We start from the raw sequence: 17,558 nt of genomic DNA on the forward strand, positions 1-17,558 counted from the left end.
ATACATCTACAATGGCAATCCATTTGCAGAATATATCCAGAAATACGTTCGTTACATAGACGACGTATTTATGATTTGGTCAGGGTCTGAAGCACAGCTACATGAATTCATGATGTGGCTGAACCAAAGGATGGAAGAGATCCAATTTAGTTTTAGTCACTCCAATAAAAGCATCACATTTCTTGACGTCCAAGTCTTTGTAGCAGATGGAACCTTGTGCACCACCTTGTTTCGAAAAGCGACAGATCGCAATAAGGCACTCCATTATACCAGCCACCACCCTCGGAGTTTGAAGCTAAACCTACCATTCGGGCAATTTCTCCGTATTAGGAGGAATTGCTCTAATAAAGATGAGTTTTTTCGTCATGCCAATGTACTCAAAGATCGACTAGTACTAAGAGGGTACCCAAAAAAACTGTTCAAAAACTCAATTAAAAGAGCTTGGTGGGTGCCAAGGGATACCCTGTTGCAAAAGAAAGAGCGTGTGGAACAAAGTAGAATTGTTTGTGTAACTACATTCGGACCCCAAACTAATCAGCTACGCAAGCTAGTCACACAAAATTGGCATCTAGTGAAAAGTCTACATAGCGATTTTTCAGATTTTCCACTTTTTGCGTTTAAGAAAGAGAAAAGTGTGGCAAATCACATTGTCAGAGCCGCTTTACCAACTATCCCGAAGCCTACTTTAAGAAGCATGCTGAGCTTACCTCCTGTAAAAGGACATCATAAGTGTGGCAACTGTTCATGTTGCGCTCAAACCATTGAAGGATCCCTTTTTTCATTTAATGGGATCCATTGGAGACACGATTCTTTTACTAATTGCCAGACGAGAAATATAGTGTATGGCATTATGTGCCCATGCCCGAAACTCTATGTGGGCAAAACAACCCAAGAAGCAAGGCATCGTGTTACACAACACAAATCACGCCTGAGAAATGACACACCAAATGCTCCACTGGTTTTACACTGGCAGCGGTGCCAGCATCAAGAAGCAGATCTAAAATGGACAGTGTTGTCTAAAGTCGAAATGGACTCTAGAGGAGGTGACATTGAGGGCAGACTAAGTCAGCGGGAAGCGCTGCTTATTATGAAATATGATACTGCATCAACTGGGTTAAATGAAGTATCGGAAATTCTAAGAATTAATTAACTTGATGCAACCTAAGCGCATTCATGAAGTCTGTTAATTACCTTGCGTGCCTAACATCATTGTAATTTTGTTAATAAAGCATCACGCATTGAATTTAGACACTACCACTTTAAGCAGCTATCCGCCTGGCTGCCTCGCGCGGTCACGTGGTCCCTGCTAGATTCCGGGTAAAGAACGAGGTAGGACTGATGCCTTTAGCGCTTCCCGAGTGCAGCAGTGTAAGAAGCTATCGGCTCTGACCCGGAGGTAAGATCTCTGCTATGAACCGTTATTTGCCCCCGCACAGCACCGCGTTCGCCCATTACCAAAACGCGCTGACCGTTCATTCCGTCTTTCAGATTAACCTACTAATTGAATTATACGGAGCAAACTTCCAACTTCGAACGGACATGTAACATGAGTCACCGCAAACCGGTAAGCGTCCTTTGCCCCAAGTGTTTGCAGCACTTCTTGTCCATTTAGACTGTGGCTTTAGTTAATATAGCGTATCCTTTATTCATTTCAGGGAGACCCTGCGCCACTTTAAAAAGGTGAGTGCTTTTTGTACACGACCAGTGTGGTTCTGCAAGTGCTTTCCACCTAAATGCACTTTGATTCATTGATCTCTGTCTATTTGTCTAGCGTCATTGTGTACCTGTCGAATGTCCTGCAGAAACACGCATGGCCATTGAGTGACTTTACAAGGTATGGCATTGGTAGAAATTGGTGATTTGCAGGTTTTTTAGTTCGTTATCAAGCTGGTTGGCTAATTCTTGGTTTGAAATTCTTCTTTTTTGTAGAAAAAGATTGGTCCTGATGAGAACCCCAGAATTGGGGGTTTGAAACGCGTCGACCTTTTGACCTTCATTATGAGTGACTGAACTCTTTTGTCATATGACTAAATTGTTTACAATAAGGTTTTGGTTTTCCTTAAAAAGAATTAATGTTCTACACACTTAATTGAAAACATTTACTAAATACAAATAGGGATTATCATTTATTGTCCATTTCAATTGCTCTTTTTGACAAAAGGTGTTTTATTGTATGTTTGTACAGTTGGATGAATGTAGAATGAATGCTTGAGAGGATGTGTGTAAATTGTAAAATTGTAAATATGTAATAAGATTTTTGTGTTGTTATGTCTAACGTTTGAAATGTTTATACATGCACAATTAATTTGTGAAATAATTTACTAATAGAAAGTTAAACTTAAGAAAATAATAAAAATTTGGACTCATGACGTAATTTGGACCGTTATGTTTTGTTCATAAGGTGACCATAATAATCCCTGGTTAAGGGCATCCAGTACTGGCCTTTTTTTTGTTTTTTGATGATGTCACATATAACATCATTCATGACATGGTCAGTGACATCACTGATGACATCTCAAATTACATCACTGATGACATCATCCACGGGACAATCTGATACATCTCATCATACACTAGTATAACCTTTCAGTCACACACCTCCCACCCAACCACACACACATTCACTATCCCATATAAATATCACTTAACTAAATAATAACTAATATAGACTTTCACATAGCTAGTAACCAACTTATGTAGTAGTTTACGCAACAAAAGATAGTGATACAGGTATTCACATAGTTTAATCACTATTCCATATATTTAGTGAGACACTTTAAATTAGTCACTTAGACAGTCAATCACAGTGCTACTAAATCCTCCATCCAGACTGGATGATGTCATCAGTGATGTTATTTGAGGAGGCGTGGCTAACAACCAATGGAGACAGACACGAGCCAAAATCGGAGCTGTGAGGAGTGGGGACCGGCTCTGCGGGGCATTGACAACGGAATTGGCAGCGCCCCCGAGAGATAGCAGCGGGAGCGGCAGTAAAGCCGTCGCACTGTTGGAGCGAGGAAAAGTGTTATGAACCAATCAAATCTCTTTTTTTCTGGTCACATGGGGTCCACGTAGGGTGTGCACATGCAGCTCGCGCCCTGCGCGACTTCGCAATATTGCATTTAAAAGTAATATAACTTTATTAAAACTAAAAGAATATTATTTTTATGATTAGATCAGATAATGTCTTGCCTTAATATTTATATTAAATACATATATATATGTTTCTAGACATACTTTTTTTTTGCAGGAGTCGCACACCCACCGCGTCTAAAACGTATACGACGTCACGCGGAAGCGCGCGTAACATAATACGTATGTGCCAGAAGTCGCATAGCAATCGCGAAGGAAAATACGCACCCATTGCACACCCTACGCGGATCCTACACAACAATCCTAAAATAGCAGCTAGGTTCCGCGCTGTGTTCGAGAAAGGTGCGCTTTGGGTGCGCGACTCCCAAAATTATTTTTTTTTTATAACAAAACAATAAAGACAATAATATAAATATGTTTAAAAAAATGTAACATAAAAAAATCTTAGAATTTCTATATTCAATTTTTTTTTAATTAATATTTAAAATATATTATGTAATTAAAAAAACGAAATATCTAAAAATAAATAGTAAAAAAAAATATACTAAATCAATATTAAAAAAATAAATATAACAATTAATACATTTGAAAATAATCATTGAAAAAACCTTTGAAATTCACTGAAAAAAACCATAGGTTTCAGGCCTGTTATAGTTCGGAATTAGCATTTAAAAAACCTTAGAAATTCACTGAAAAAAACATAGGTTTTATGGTGTTATAGTTAGCTGAACATTTCACTCGTACAAAACCATTGAAATTCCTCCCTTATAGTAAATTGTATTAACTATAACTCGTGCGCCCGCAATCCACTGCTGATGATGTCACATATAACATCATTCATGACATGGTCAGTGACATCACTGATGACATCTCAAATGACATCACTGATGACATCATCCACAGGACAATCTGATACATCTCATCATACACTAGTATAACCTTTCAGTCACACACCTCCCACCCAACCACACACAGATTCACTATCCCATACAAATATCACTTAACTAAATAATAACTAATATAGACTTTCACATAGCTAGTAACCAACTTATGTAGTAGTTTACGCAACAAAAGATAGTGATACAGGTATTCACATAGTTTAATCACTATTCCATATATTTAGTGAGACACTATAAATTAGTCACTTAGACAGTCAATCACAGTGCTACTAAATCCTCCATCAAGACTGGATGATGTCATCAGTGATGTTATTTGAGGAGGCGTGGCTAACAACCAATGGAGACAGACACGAGCCAAAATCGGAGCTGTGAGGAGTGGGGACCGGCTCTGCGGGGCATTGACAACGGAATTGGCAGCGCCCCCGAGAGATAGCAGCGGGAGCGGCAGTGAAGCAGTCGCACTGTTGGAGCGAGGAAAAGTGCTTGGGTGCCCAGCCGGGAGGTGACGACCCCATGGGGCCCTGCGGGACCGAGGAGGTACTGGCGAGGGGCCTTATTGGCCCACGAGGTGAGCAGCCCCCTGAGAGGCCCCGACCTGAGCAGCAAAATGGCGGCCAGACGGTGAAACTCCACCAGGCAGCCTGGAGAGAGGGAAACTGGCCGCCGGGAGTGAGACCTGTGCCGGAGGAGTGCCCCTTAAATACCCGGGAATATAGTGGGACAGCAGGGACATCGGGCTGCCTGCCAAGGGTTGCGCGCTTTTTTTCCCGGTGATGCCTCGGGCCCTGGCATAAAATGGCGACCTGGCGAAGGGCGCAGTGAGGAGGCGGGTAGCTGTTCACGCATATTGGAAACCAGGTGCTGCCCCACAGAGGAGTGCTGTGGTACTCCAAATAAACGCAAAAAGAAAGGGATGAGCCAGACAGTGAGGAAGGAGACGCGTATCACTGGGTGGCTGGAGCGCTGTCCTTGATGCACCGGCAGAGCTTTGGGGCTGGAACTGGACCTGGGGTTCCCCGCGCGATTGTGGAAAAGGGTGACATTGGCGGCCTGGCGCTGAGTGGGCCTGGATTACACTGAGCATTGCTGGAATCTGAGAGGTGAGCTGATTGGTGCCGGAGAGAGACTGCCTCCTGGCTGTTTGAGTCTATCTGAAGCGCTAGACAACCGGGAGGATTGAGGGGCCTCGAGAGACCAGAGCGCCCCCCGTCCTGGGCTCCCCACGAGAGCCGGAGGGGCTCAGCACCGCGGGAGATCTACGAAGGGAGCAGGAGCTGCAACGTCAGGCCCAGGGAAAAGCCTGGCCGGCCCCACAATTAGAATACCTGAGGTGAGAGCTGTTGGCCTTGGGCTCTGGCTAACGAAGAACTGTGCCTTCTGGAGCGATAGCAAGTAGGGGTCCGCTTGGGTGGGAGGTGTGCTGGCCAAAGTGACATTGACTCGACGAGACCCATCGGCCTGCTAGGTTGCCGGGGGGAGAGAGGTCCTGTAGTGGGGACGTAGAAAACACTTGAAGTGGGGAGGACGCGTCCCCTGCGACATCGCCCACCACAACTACAGCTCTTGGGTTGCATTATACCCAGGGATTGACGTGGTCAGACGAACGCCTGGCCTGCTGACGGGGGGCCCGGGATGGGGAGACCACAGAAGAAGCGGGGATTCACTGTCCTCAACGTGGAGGTTCCTGATCAGCACTCCAATGAGGAAGAAGAATTCCCGAGCACACAGGGGGACCATACCACCAGAAAGCCTACGTTAACTGATATGATGCAGGCCATAACGGCCTCCAGAGAGGCATGGGATGATAGACGCTATTAGCAAGGACCTGAGCTTGCTGGCGGCTGATCATCGAAAGCTCAAGGACAGAGTCACATCCACCAAAAAGGAACTATGTGGCCTGCCGGCCGAGGTGCAAGAGATGCGTTGATCCCTGACAGCACTGGAAGCTAAGGTGAAAACCCTGGAAATGCGTGCTGAGGATAGCGAAGGGAGATCCCGGCGCAACAACATCCGGGTCATCGGGATACCTGAAAAATCAGAAGGGGCAGACATGGTAAGCTACCTAGAAAATTAACTACGGAGTGAGGTGGCCACGGAAGGTCTGTCCCCCTTTTATGCCCTGGAGTGTGCTCATAGAGTACCAGCCAGGCCGCCAAAGCCAGGAGCTCCCCCCCCCCCGGCCAGTGGTAGCTAGACTGCTGCATTTCCGAGACATAGACCACATTTAACAATGTACCCGACAAAAATGAACTCTCCGTTCTGATTTTCCCGGACTTTACAAGAGAGGTTCAGCGCAGCAGGGCTTCATACATTGCTGTCAAGGCCAGACTACGTCAAATGAACCTACCATACGCAATGTTTTTCCCCTGCTCAGCTCAGAGTGGCGGATCCAGAGGGAGCACGATTCTTTGATTCACCGCAGGAGGTGTGGGACTGGCTGGAAACCCGAGACCCGTCAGAACAACCAACTTCAGCTACGAGACCCTCACAGCAAAGCCCGCGGGGCGGGGAGCAGGCGCCAAAGCGCCTTCACCCAGGGAACTCAGCCTGGAACGGCGTAGAGCTCTGCAGGCGGTGGTGTCGCACAGTCGGAGCAGCCCGGGCTCGTCACCAGGTGGGAGCACACATGTGAGCAGTGGATCGGAGGCCTCCATGGGTTGTAGCGGCAGTGAGGGTGTGGGAGCAGACATGCCGAAGATTACGCCACAATCAGCGGATGATTTTGGTTGAGAGGAGCGGTTTTGTGTGTGCTGCACAGTCCTGCTGGGGGCCTGGTGTTCCTGCGTCGAGGATGTGCCCTTTTTGAACTGGTGGGAGCCTCACTTGGACTGTTAGGTAACAGACAACCGAAACGGGGGCTTCTAATCTGGACAAATGGTTGGGAAGGAGGCACCCTAGGAAGCCTTTTCTGGATAAATAGCAGAAGTCAGCCCCTTAAGTAGTTTCTAGACGTTAGCGGATACCACTATAGTTTGGATGGGAATGCCTCGTTGGGTGCCTATTCTGGGGAGGGGGAGTTGGGGATGTTTTGCTTGTTGGGGGGGTGTCTTTTTTTAAGGGGATCCAGGCGTGTCGTGAGAGAGGGTATGTTTCAATATGTTCCAAATAAATATCAGTAATGGGACCCCCACTAGGTTTAGCATGTCTCTCGTGGAATGTGCGAGGCATGCATTCTATGTTCAGGCGCCACAAAATACACTCCTATTTGATTCGTAGGGGCATCCAAATTGCCTTCCTCCAGGAAACCCATCTCCTGGCGCAAGAGGGGAGAGCATTACAGCGCCGCTGGAGAGGTCAGGTCTTCCACACTACATACTCCGCATTTGCAAGGGGGGTGCTGATTTGGGTAAGAGCTGGAGTCCCATTCCAATGCACAAAACAAGTGATTGACCCTGAGGGCAGATATGTGGTGGTACAGGGGAAACTAGATGGCAGGGACCTCACCCTGGGTTGCATATACGCACCTAGTACAGATCCGGCGGCCTTCTTCTCCTTACTGTCACGCAAATTGGAGACTGCTCTCATGGGAACACTGATGCTGGGGGGCGACTTTATTGGACTGCGGATGTTAAACTAGATCGCTCCCACCTCCCCTCCCTAGTGCGCCAGCGCACAGACTAGCAGAAGCACGGCATAGTTGGCAGCTGAAATGGGGGTTATTCCATACCTGGCGAGCCCAGCACCCTTTCGCCCGAGATTACTCCTTCTTCTCCGCTCTCCATGAGCTACATGTCCACCTTGATGCCATTCTGTGCTCGCCTGACGTCCATGGGGAAATTAGTAGCAGTGAATACCTCACCAGGACGATATCTGATCACAACCCAGTTCTGGCCGACCTACAATGGTCACACATGCACCCCAAGATTCCCACCTGGAAGCTTTAGATGATCAGGCTTTCCGTACCACTATTGCGACAGCTATCACAGAATACTTCCAGGTTAATGAGGGAACGGCCGCATCTGTGGAGTGGGACGCCTGTAAAGCAGTCCTTGTGCATGTCCACACTAGCAGGGGTTAGGAAGGTCCTCCTCCAGGACATCCAAAGAGACAATGAGCGCTTGCGAACGTTAGAGAAAGAAAGGCCTGAGAACCCGACCAAACACGGAGAATTAAGAGAAGCTAGAGAAGCAGTGTCCGCCAATGTGGAACGACTGCGTTGTTTCGACTATAACACATACATCACACGAGCACACTCTGAAAGAGATAAATCGGGTGCCCTCCTCGCTTGGCTGGCGAATCCGGCCAGCCGCGGCTCAGTCATACTGGAGCTGCGGGATCGGCTGGGGGTAGCTAGATTTGATCAACAAACTATTCTACGACTATTATTCAGAGCTGTATCATAGTCGAGTGGCCCCCTCAAAGGAAGAGCTACAGGAGTTTACGCGGGGGTGGTCTGCCGGCCCAGGCGAGGATGCGGCAAAGGCATTGGGACGGGAGATCGAAATACGGGAGGTATGGGTAGCCATCAAAACTATGGCCTATAATAAAACCCCGTGGTACAAAAGGGAGAGGTGATGGACGGAGCATCTGAACTTATCAAACACTCACACCCAGTCAACAGATCTGGGTTTAGTCCATCACTGTTCTTTAGCCCACTCTGCCACCCCAGTTCAGACATGGCCATATGCAAATCAGTCTGACCCTGTGCCTCGTGGGAACAGTCCAGCCCGAACTGCTAAGCCATGCCTTCCCTGGACCGGAAACAAGCTTCCTAGGACCGGTTTCTGGCATTTTAGCCGTCTTGAGGTTCGGGCTGGACTGTTCCCATGAGGCACAGGGTCAGACTGATTTGCATATGGCCATGTCTGAACTGGGGTGGCAGAGTGGGCTAAAGAACGGTGATGGATTAAACCCAGATCTGTTGACTGGGTGTGAGTGTTTGATTGGTTCAGATGCTCCGTCCATCACCACCCCCTTTTGTACCGCTTTGTTTGCCATATGTTGGCAGGGTATGCTCAGACGTGAATCCCTTGCTCACTTTGCCACTGGATTCAAGCAAGCTTGGCGGAAGATGGCTGAAATGCCAGAAACCGGTCCTAGGAAGCTTGTTTCCGGTCCAGGGAAGACATGGCTTGGCAGTTCCGGCTGGACTGTTCCCACGGGGCACAGGGTCAGACTGATTTGCATATGGCCATGTCTGAACTGGGGTGGCAGAGTGGGCGAAAGAACGGTGATGGATTAAACCCAGATCTGTTGACTGGGTGTGAGTGTTTGATTGGTTCCAATGCTCCGTCCATCACCACCCCCTTTTGTACCGCTTTGTAATAAAATGCCGGGCACGGATGGCTTGCTAGTAGAATTTTACCTTGCCTACACTGATTTGCTTGCCCCACAGCTCACTCGCCTATATAATGAGGCTAAGAGAATTGGCAGGTTACCTCCGGTACCTGGTCCACTCTGGGGCCTAAAGGAAACAAATCATGTTTAGTCTGAAAAGAGAAGTAGCTGTGCCAGATAATGTGGGCCTCCTATAAGTTGCCCTGTATACTCATTCAGCTTACAAAATAGTCAGTTCTTCCTTTAATTTGACCCTATTATCCTGGTGCTTTCCTGACAACGGCTCAAAAAAGCAATACTTTTTCCTCACCTTAATGCCTTGATCACATCTGTTTTGACCTCTTAACTGTCATTTACCCAAAAGAACACTTTAGAGGACGAGTGGTATGTAAGCATGTTGTTGACAAAAGTGCAGTGACTCAAAGGACCACATTGTAGCTTATAGATCTAAAAAGGGATACTCTACAACACACGTCCTGGAGACACTAAATCAAACTAGTGAGCATTTCAAAACCTACTGTGGGATGATTGTACCAGACTCGAACATAATCTCTAATGCCAATCCTGAGTTTTGCAAAGATCATCTCAATTTGTTTGAATACCATTTCACTCAACCTTTTGGGACCACCAAGCCAAGTTCCCATTCGTCCTAATCAGCCATCCAAATCACTTACCTCAATGTTCTTTTTTCACCTGGGCCAAGAGCAATTTCTCCAGGAGCCAGATAACATCAAAGGGCCTAATTTACCAATAATTCCTTGAGCCGCACCATTCTTGATAGACTAAATAGGTACACTAGTCTCCAACTTTACATGTCTTCGGAATCTCTCAATCAGATACACCTTAAAAAATCAGCTGCTGATTCCAAAGATCATGTATCCAATCAGCTTGTTTTCAGCCTCCAGATTCCTACAAAGATCTGGGAAGCTGACACTGCACAACAGTCTCAGTCACCACTGTATGCAAATCAACCAGAACTCCTCATTGTCACAGTCAGTTAAGGAATACTTCTGCAGTGCCTTTAGCAACGAGGTGGCATTAATGGTTAATTGCTTCAGTGGGGCCCGTCCTTCTGAACTAATCAAAACCAACCAAATCAGAATTGACAGTTTCACTTTAGCGCTTAAACACTTTAAACACCATTATATGTATGTACCATTTAAATTACAAACTTTCATTGAGAAATAGCATTATTTCTTTTTACACCCTCCTAATTGTTCCATTGAAATTAAGTGCGCCAATCAATACACCTTACATTAAACACATTCCCAACTGTAACATTAAATAAAGGTAATGGTATGGGTTAACCCTGTCCCTGTGACAGAATATGCCAATACAGAGTAACTCTTAATCCACAAACCTTTTTTCTCACATGTTTCTATTGCCATTTTAAATTTTGATAAATAATAGATGTAATTGGCGATTGCCAGAACACTGTATAACCATCACATAACAATTATTAGAACATTTGAATGTGGAGCACTCCATTGTATACAATGGAGTGCGCCGGGCTTCTACTGGCCGGTTAAAAGCCTGCAGAGCAACATTCCAATGTTGTTTTTGTTCACAGCTGTTGCTGTGAACAAAGGCCTCTCGGAGCCCAAGGGGATTTAAAACCCCTCAGACTCCGAGAGGCCTTTGTTTTATTTGCTACAACATTCTGCCCTCTAGTGACAGAATGTTCTAATAGCCTTACAGCCCTCTGTAGCTGGGCTGTACCGGCCATTAAAGTCCCATTCCCTTGTTAAAGGCCTGAGCCGAAACACTGAAGCGGGCCTTTAATGGCTGGTAAAGCCTGCTATGATGGGCTATAAGGCTATAGTAAGCTGCCACAATATTAGTGTACATACTTGTGGTTTAACATTGCAAGAATTACAGCGACATAAATGGTGCATGTAGTCAAATTGGCCATAGTGCGATGTGGCCATTGGATGCATGTATTAAGCCTTTTACATAGGTTGTTGTCGATGTTGGATGCCTGACAAGAAGAACCAAATGAAAAGAAAACATCAAATGAGCTATAACAAGCTTGAACTTCCCGATTGCCACAACTTATTGTGTATTGCAGTGTCTTATTTCCTTACAAATGTGTATACCACAAATCCTTAATTATATACCCCTAACCCTCCCTTTGTATCTCAAACCCATAATGATATACCCTTAGCCAATATCATTTAGAAAATAACCTCTATACACTTTACCCTTAACCCATAACTGCTAACCCTATATCGAAAGCCACTAATATTTAGTCCTGTGCCCCAGAACTTTAACCCTTTCCCCTATACCCTTACTCTAAACCTAAACTCTTAATCCTGTATCCTTAATCATTTGCTCTCCGCCCTAAACTCTTAGCCTTTACTTCAGCCCCACACACTTGTCCCTTATACCCTGTACTTTTAAGGCCTAAATCCCAAACCCTTAACCCTGAATTCCAAACTCTTAACTTGGCATCCTTAACTCTAACCCCTTAGCACCTTAATCCCTACACCTCCTATCCCTATATCTTAACTTGTACCCCACACATTTAGCCATATGTACCAAAGCCACACCCTGTACTTCAAAACCCTTGACCCTAATACCCATAAACTAAACTCTTATACTCCTCACCCTTAACCATATATTGTCAAACATAAATTAACTCTAGACCTCTCATCTTTAACTCTAAACCCTTATCCCATTAGCCCCTAACCTGTAGACCTCAAACCCTTAATCTTTTACCCCAAACCATTAAACCTATACTGTACACCCTATTCACATAAGCCCCAACCTTCAACTCTTTTTGCTAGAAGCAATATTTGAGAAGTGGTATGTATAAGTGCTGTTATCGAAGATTTAAGGCAATACACCCTGCCAGTGTCTTTGATCCGCCAATGCAAAATTGATTCATCTAAACTAACACAGTAGAGAGAAACACCAGAAATCTATTAGACTTATGTGATGTCACTATTGGTATTCTTTCAACCATTGCCTGAGATCACTGCCCACCATAGCACCATATGAAATATCAATGAAAACCGTCCTCTATAGACCTTAGACTCAAACTTCGGTCCCTTTGGGATCCCCCACTTTCTAGAATGGGCCAAGCCCATTCATTTTACTAGAGACTTTAGTTTCTCAAGTAAAGTTTGAACCGAATTCCTTTATTTCATCACCAGTAGTGTGAAAGAAATTCAGATCTATCCCTACACGTCAAGTGCTGCAAAGGGGCCTTTGGTTGCATGTTTTGCATGACAAAAATAAATTAATGGAATGAATGATGTAGTCTGGCTAAGTTTGCCTTACCTTTATATAACAAACCAAAATGTTCATACCTGGTCAGAGACCTAGGACCGGTTGCCTGCTATTGAAACGAACCTGATCAACTCTAAACTCTTATTTCTCCTTTAAGACATTACTAGGATGTGGGACTGGGTTCCATCTGCCATACATTTTGTCATTCTATCCATCTTCCATTCTGATATGCATTCTTCTTTACTACTTCAAAGTGTCTGATTAGTGTAATTTAGCTCATTTAGCAGTAACTAAAATGTTGAGTCTTCCTTCTGTGCAATGTAGTACAATTTCTTCCATCATAGGCTCATGGTTAGATTATTATTCAACTAATCTAGAAACAAGAATTCATTAAAATGTAGTCATTTTGCAAAATACAGTGTGGGACATATAAATAGAAGAACATGTTTCTTCTCCTAGGTGCAGTTGTAGGCATTCTTCCACCACACCCAAAAATTGAAGGCCTTCTGTAACCTCTCGATAGTGCTGTTTGTGATTCAACATATTGAGGGGTTAAACATATCTAAGTTCATTATCACATTTAGATACCCACCTGGTAAGAGCTCTCTTTATGGAAAAACAGACAATTGCTGACCGATGTCAGCCAGAAATCTCTGCTCATTGTTTTGGGCCAAGAATAATACTTGTAATATGATCGGTCTCCATAATCTCATTTTGGAAATATGAATCTGCCCTTTTACTGGACATGTTATCCTTTACTATTGAAGGGCAGGCCACAGCAAAAATAACATCTACAACCACCCTAATTAATTACTCTTTAGTTACTTGCGACAAATGGCACAGCCAAAGAAGTTATGAAGTGTTTTAAACAAGGCTAGCAAATGTTGATTTATTTTTTGTTTGTTTAATAAATAACTGTGTGAAATTTGTTTGTTGTTTGTCACCTGAGGTTAGATTTATCTAACATTTTTACATAGTGAGAACCTGAAGATCGGATATCTTAATGTTCAAAAGTATGAATCTTAAGAGGGTATACTTTGTTTTTCACATTACTTTATATTTCCATTCAACTTACATGCATCTCCTATTTTACTGTTAATTAGAGAAAGCTCATTTTAAGGAATGTTGTTTGGTGGAAGATAGGAGTTGTATCCAGTTGTCTTTTCTATTTTAAAGTGATAAGGCACAGAAACCTAAACTCCTATGATTTTTCTTCTTTCAGTTGCCATCCCCACCAACAGATGACGAGAGTGAGTTTATTTTCGTACATCACAATGATGTTAAGATTTCACAGAAGTCTGAAGAAGTCTATGCACAGCTTTTAAAGCTATTGAAAGAACAGCATGAGGTATGGTGGTACTTAATCACTCATGACATTGCAGACGTGAATTGAGAGCACAGTGATGTGGGTTGTGGGAAAAGATCGGCACAAACTACAGTAGCTGAACATTAGTACCTGAAGTGAGCACATTTCAAAGGACTGTACTTAGTTCTCAACCTGAATTAAGATCCTTATTTGACCATTTCTAATGCTTTGTTGTGAAATGCTTCAAGATTAGAGGATTTAAATGTATTTAGCAACATTATAAGGCCCAAATTGTTCTCTTGTCCTACATAAATATATGAAGCACTGCAATATGTACTTCTTTTAGTATAGTTTCTTTTTATTGCCATTTGTTGAGAGCAGACCCTGAATCGGGGCAACAGTAAACATCAGATCTGTGCATTACAAATATAGCACTACCAATCAAAAGGAGACATAAAGCAGCAAAGAAAAGAAAAAAAGAACAACAATCAGCGGTAGCTCAAGTAGAGGTACACATCATTTCCAATTGCGTGTATCAGAGCATTCAAACCCCATTCCCTATCCCTCAGTCCCAGCTCCAATATCCCTCATAGTCAGTGCTACAATTAGTAAATCAGCATTTTGTAAACATGGATACGTCTAGGCTCAAGTTCCAAACCATGATGTGTGTGTTCCCCTTCAACCGCCCATCTCCCAGTCTGTCCCTGATGCAGCTGGTTCCCCCCTGATGTTATCCAACCTTCGTTCCTGGGTTAGTGTGTTCCGTACCCTGTGAGTGCGAGCCTGCTTGTCACCTCCTGCCATCTCCCTGGGCATACCCTTCAACACTGCAGCCCAAATATCCAGGTCTTCCTGCAGCTTGTCATCCTGATGATTGAGTTTCATGTGTACCTCCTCTGCCAGTACCCACTCAGTGACATCCTTATACCATAATGTGGCATAAGGGAATCTTGTGCTCAACCATCCTGTGGCTACTCTCCTTTTTGCCAACACCAAGGTGAGCAGCAGGAACCTCCTGTGCATCTTACCCCGTCTGGGTTGTTTAACAATACCAAGCAAGCACAACAGAGGTGACACCTTAGTCTTCAAGACTGTCACTGCCTGTAGCTGCATGACCACTGCTGTCCAGTATACCGGACCCTAAGTCATGCCCAGGCCATAGGCAGAAAGAAAGCCTCCTCCCTAGGGCAATCTGCTTATATCTAGTGTTGCATGAAACACTCTTCGCCAGCTCACAATTCACTTTCCATTCTTCACCTGACAGGGGTGTCGCAAACTTCCACCCCCCATGCTCGGTGTGCCACAGGCTCAGTCCCGACCCTGTCCACATTGAGAGCTTTGTATAAATGCGTCACCATATATCTCGTCGCCCCAGCCATTAACAGTAATTGTAGCGTGTCAGTCTGTTGTGGTGTGTGCAGGAAGTCCGTCCAGATCTCCTGCACCGTTGTTGACAATTTGGCATATTGCAGGAATTCTCCACCTCCCACCGCAAATGCGTCCCACTCTTCTGCAAATGTAAGGACCTTCTCACCCGGGTGGAGATCACCAAGTGTCTCACATCCCCCTCCTGCCACCAAACCATTGACATAGATTCATTAATGTGGCTAGAGGGCAACAACATTCAGAGGACAAGGTCCCTATTAAAGGGTGGTGTCTTCAAGACCCTGGTTACCATTAGTTCCCACAGTACTGCCACTTGTCGGATCAGGTAGGGAACATCCCGGGGTTGCAATACATTCTTGATTTTTGTAGCGATTGATAAGTTTGCATATCATTATACTAACATGGATATTCATTCTCCAAATATTTCGGGCATGGGACGGTTCCATTCTGCCAGAAATCTGAGCTGGGTGGCCTGGAAGTACCGCAGGACATTCGGGACAGCCAGGCCTCCTTCCTGCTTCGGGCGTTGTAAGAGCTGTTTCTGTAATGTAGGTTTCGTGTCCCGCCCCCCCAAATGAAGCGGTCTATGTTCTGCTGAAGCTGTTGTAGCGTCCCAGGTGGAGGGGCGAGGTCAGCGCTTGGAAGACAAATAAGGCCCTCAGGAGTACATTCATTCTTACTGTGGCAATCCTGCCTAGCCACGACAGAGGCAGCTGCTGCCAACGGTCTAGGTCTCTGCGGATCGCAGCTCTGAGTACAGAGTAATTAGCCTTGGCTGTCCTAGCGAGGGCCTGTTCCAGAACTATGCCCAGATATGGGAGCAACTCCTCTACCCATTGAAACTCATATTGCGCTCGGAGAGCACGCTCGGTATCTGGGAGCGTGGTGAGATTCAAAATCTGTGACTTTGACAGGTTCATCTTGAAACCCGATACCGCTCCAAAACCTTCAATTTCAGAGATAATCGCTTCTAGGGAAGAAAGGGGCTGAGCGATCGAAAAAATTATGTAATCCGCATAGAGGCTGATTAGATGCTGGTCCGCCCCAAATTTAATACCAACTGCACCGGGGTTATTTCTTAGCTTCTGGACAAAGAGTTCCATATAGATGGCGAGGAGGAGTTGGGAAAGCGGGAAACCTTTTCTGGTACCTCGCTCTACCCGCAACCCCTCCGAGCTAATCCCGTTCACCGGTACCGTTGCGGTAGGTGCACTGTAAATACTACGGATTCAACTCAGAAACCGGCTTCCCAAGCCGAAGTGCTGGATGGTCGCGAACAAGTAAGGCCAGTGAACCCTATTGAACGCCTTCTCCTTGTCCACTGCCAGCAGGAGAGACTTTTCTTGGGATCGTTGGTTTGTCGATGAGGTGACAGAGACGCCTAGTGTTGTTACCGCATTGACGAGAGGGGATAAACCCTGCTTGGTCTGGATCTATCAGACCCGGCATCAAAGGATTGAGAAGTTGTGCTAGGATGCTAGTAAAAAGGTTTGTGTCGACATTCAGCAACGATATCGGGTGGTACGAACTACAAAGCTCAGGGTCTTTCCTTGATTTCGGGATCACTGAAGTGCACACCTATAGCATGGTGTCAGTGAGTGAACCGGAATCCATGAAGGAATTAAATATCTGTGTCAGAATAGGAGTTAGTTCTATACAAAAGGTCTTATAAAAGACCGCACTGAAGCCATCTGGACCGGGTGCTTTCATGGGCTTTAGTCTGGCGATTGCGGCAATCACCTCCTCAATCCTAATGGGTTTATCAAGCGCTTCAGATTCCTGTGATGGTAGGGGGTTTGATTTCGGTCAACTGTAGATAGAGAAGTGGGTCGGGAACAATTAGGTGGTCTTTCATATTTAGGGTTGAATAAAATGCCTGGAATTCCGCTGCTATACCAATGTCCTCTTGTGTTACTGAGCCCATATGTGTATGGATGGCTTTAACTGTGTTTGCGTACTGAATTCTCCGCAGGCAGTGGGCTAACATCCGTCCTCGCTTGTTGATGCCTACGTGAAATTTGTGTATAAGGCGAAGCATAGTATATTCTGCCCAATCCAGATCAAGATGCGTAAGCTGTGTCCTGGCCCGCTCTAGTTCCCGCCAGATTCAAGGAGCACCTGTGCGTTTGTGTATAGACTACAGTTCGAGGACGGATTTTCCCAGTTCTGTGCTTTTGTCCCTCGTGAGCTTGTTTTCTTGTGTTGAATTGTGCAATGAGGGCACCCCTAGTGACCACTCATGCGTTCTCTAACCTTAGAGAACGACACTCTGGGCGCAGCGGTCAAAATCAAAACAAATTGTACAATACTTGAGATGAACAGATGAACTTTTTGCTGTTACATGAAAACTTTATTCAATCCATAAA

The 17,558-nt window shown here is 45.1% G+C and overlaps 1 protein-coding gene across 3 annotated transcripts in view; it reads left to right on the forward strand.

Annotated features, from left to right (window-relative positions):
- The window catches only part of CC2D1B (coiled-coil and C2 domain containing 1B), a 710,809-nt gene that overhangs the window by 406,371 nt on the left and 286,880 nt on the right, over positions 1 to 17,558 (forward strand). For all 3 annotated transcript variants that reach the window (XM_078670637.1, XM_078670630.1, XM_078670646.1), the window contains one exon: positions 13,723 to 13,848. In XM_078670637.1, the coding sequence (XP_078526763.1) occupies positions 13,723 to 13,848 (126 nt within the window). The remainder of the gene's footprint in view (positions 1 to 13,722; positions 13,849 to 17,558) is intronic.

The sequence above is a fragment of the Lissotriton helveticus genome, chromosome 1_2 (assembly GCF_964261635.1).
Source record: "Lissotriton helveticus chromosome 1_2, aLisHel1.1, whole genome shotgun sequence".
Taxonomy (NCBI): Eukaryota; Metazoa; Chordata; class Amphibia; order Caudata; family Salamandridae; genus Lissotriton; species Lissotriton helveticus.